Source organism: Triticum urartu, chromosome 7A (assembly GCF_056163025.1).
Source record: "Triticum urartu cultivar PI428250 chromosome 7A, HENAU_Tu73, whole genome shotgun sequence".
In the NCBI taxonomy this organism is placed as follows: Eukaryota; Viridiplantae; Streptophyta; class Magnoliopsida; order Poales; family Poaceae; genus Triticum; species Triticum urartu.
Window position 1 is genome coordinate 663,288,400 of NC_141879.1, and position 3,181 is coordinate 663,291,580.

The 3,181-nt window shown below is 55.2% G+C and overlaps 1 protein-coding gene across 1 annotated transcript; it reads right to left on the minus strand.

The window, feature by feature from the left end:
* LOC125522170 (putative polyamine transporter At3g13620) lies at window positions 1-2,630 on the minus strand. The gene is made up of 2 exons (XM_048687248.2): window positions 1,378-2,630; window positions 1-823 (listed from the first exon to the last, which is right to left on the minus strand). The coding sequence occupies exons 1-2, from the start codon at window positions 2,237-2,239 to the stop codon at window positions 240-242; spliced, it is 1,446 nt and encodes a 481-aa protein (XP_048543205.2). The 5' UTR covers window positions 2,240-2,630; the 3' UTR covers window positions 1-239.
* Window positions 2,631-3,181: the final 551 nt, after the last annotated feature.

Below are 3,181 nucleotides of genomic sequence, written 5' to 3' on the forward strand. Positions count from 1 at the left end.
TCAACAACCCAGCAGCCCAAGAACTGAATAACCCATCAGATATTAGCCAGCAGACAGAGATCCACCAAGAGAAGAGAAAAGCAATGATATGTACTCATATGCTTCTAGTAAGCTATGAAAAATGCTATTTCGCTACGCTGCTGATGAAAGGAAAGGAGAGAAATGGTCGGCTTGCAATATGTCATGATTGCACCCACCAAATCAGTGTTGTTTTTGTGATACCAAGAGAATCACAACCCTCAAACACTGACATTTTCTCTCCCCTGATGACACTCATACATCAAACCCTCACCGTCGACGGTGCCAAACTTGAGGAACCCTCTCACCTTACAAAACTTCATGAGGTAATACACCCCGAGGCCTGCTGCAGTGAACATAGCGCTGATGGCATACACCTTCCAACCAGCGATGGCCATGACGAAGACAAGGAACCCCGAGGGGACGAGGCAGAGGACAACGATGCCTGGGAGTCGCAGCGGTACGCGGTAGGGGCGCGACATCTCGGGCCGCTTGATCCGAAGCCAGACAAACGTGGCAAACTCGAGGAGCATGCCGAGGCTGTAGAGGAAGTTGGCAGCGGCCACGATGTTGTTGAAGCTGAAGAAGGACATGCCGAGGGTGATGAGGCTGGTGACCACGATGCTGACCCAGGGAGTGTTGAAGATCGGGGCACGTAGCGCGAACACACGGGGGAGGAGGCCTAGGTCCGCCATTCCAAGAAGCTGGAATGCCGCGCTGCTTAGCGTCGCCGAGTAGAGGCCGATGGAGGAGAGCACCGCGCCCACCTCGATCCAGTACTTGAGCCAGTCGCCGGCGATCGTGCCTGCGTTGCAGTCACATTAGTCATGTCACAGATGGTTTGTGGCCAAGTGGCACTCTTGCCTTTTGCGAAGAAAACCCTTTTTATAGACAAAAAAAGTTAACTTTGTCTTGCATATCTTCGGTACTGTCACACTTCATACATGCCATAGGCCGAATGGTACTGAACATGCTACCAGAACACTTGCAATGTCTACAATTTCAGTTTAAGAACATAAAAATAATTTGGATGAACATATCTGTTACATGAACTTGCAGTTGCAGAGTATGTGTGCACAACATGCAACAATATCCTACGATTCTTTATGCCAAAAGGGAACGAATCATTTGCAATCCCAACAACACTAAAGAACTGTTACCAAATCCATCCATATGGTGTAGTACTACTAATGATCATGGAAATACGCATTAATACGGAGAGAACAATGATCAATAGCTGTAGTGGATCGACAGAAATGTAACCGCTGGCAACGTGATGTTGCAACTTGCAAGCAACAAGGTTGTAAAGCAATGCGTTTGCGTCGATTTAATAATCAAAGTAATGAGTGAAATAATTACCTGCGGCGTCGGCGAAGAAGCCGTTCCCCCACTGCTCCGGCGGCGCGTCGACGGCGCCGGTGGCCGCCATGAGCGGCAGCAGGTAGCCGAGGGACGTCATGGCCACGGACGACATGAGCGCCGTCGGGAACGTCCTGCCGGGGTTCTCCACCTCGCCGGCCATCGTGCTGACGCTGTCCCAGTAGTTGAGGTTCCAGAAGAGCGTGTTGAAGAAGAGCTTCCAGTCCTTGTCCCCGGCGGTGGCCGCCCACCTGTGCGGCCGGATCTTGGGCAGCGCGATGCCGGACATGAGCACGAACGGCGACAGCGAGGCGACCCCCAGCGCCACGGCGGACCACCCCACGACGCTGAGGCCGGTGTAGTTGAGCACGGAGAGCGCGACGTTGAAGGTGACGATGGTGGCCACCCGCGCGCCGCCGTCGGCCACGGCGGGCACGACGCGGGCGAGGTAGTCGGCGCAGAGCGCCGGGAAGGCGGCGCCGTTGATGGCCCCCGACACGTACTTCCAGGTGCCCATGAGGGAGCCCGAGACGGGGCCGAAGGCGCGGTCGGCCCAGACCACGAAGCCGCCGTTCCCGGGCATCGCGGTGGAGAGCTCGGCCGTGACGAGCGACTCCGGGATGGCCCAGATGAAGGGGAAGATGAGGAAGCCGAGCAGCGCGAAGAGGGGCCCCGCCGACTGCACCGCCGGCTCGGCGCCGTAGGGCCCGCCGGCGACCTCGAAGAAGATGAGGAAGATGAGCGGGACCAGCGACAGCTTGTTCTTGCCGCCCTTCCTGCCATGGCCGGCCGCTCCGCCGCCGTCATCGGCCGGCGCCGCCAGCGCCTTGTCGCCGTCGAGGTTCTTGATTTCCCCGGTCATCCCCGGAGCGGGAGCGGGAGGCGGGATAGGAATGGGAATCTGTAACCGACCCTGGATTCGTGCTCCGCGGAGTCTGGGGAGGGGGTTGGTCTGGGCCTCGCGCAGCCATTGGGGACCGAGTTTATATGACAGCGATCCTCTCCGGGCATAACTGCTTTAGCAGGGCCGCGCGGTTGGTGCAGCGACAAGGCGCTCAGGACTGATCACACACGCGCACGCACGGCCGACGAACACCGGAACGAGATCCACGGATTCCATGACGAGAATTCGATATGCGATTTGGAGACGGGGCAGCACAACGAATTCTATGCGTGATGTGATGTGATCCGATACTCTGCTCTGCCCTTGCCCAGTTGGCTCCGAATGAGTCCAAGTTGCGGAACTGATTCGGGCGGGCGGGGATTGGGCCCGCTCTCTACTCCCCTGCCGACCGCGCATCTTGGAGCATGTGGAAATTTCAGTTCCGAATCCCGGTGACCACACGCTTTGGCTAGCTTCAAAGAGGCTCATGACATCTCCGTGTGGCAGAAAGAAACGTTCTCAATTAGAGTGCGATTTTGTAGCGTGTCACTCGTGAAGCATGGTAAGAGTCTGATCACCGATGCCTTGGCACAAACAAACAAATTATTGTTGGAATTTTCATTACAGTGGGATTTTTTCAGGCTCGAGAATTCCTCTTTGCTGACTTTGACTGAAGAGTGGGATCGAGCCCCTAAAACGAGATTATGTTAAAAGATACTGAGCTCCTTCGAAATGGAGCTCTATTATTGATCGAGGCTGGAGGGGCGTGTGGGACCTGTTGACGCTTAAAGAGTGGCTTGATGAAGTCAAATTTATGATTGGATGTGGCCCTCTCCAAAACAATCAAAATAAATATGAATATGGTCCAAATGGAGCCCAGATGCGAATGTTACGACAATTTCAGAGATGCACATGTTGCCA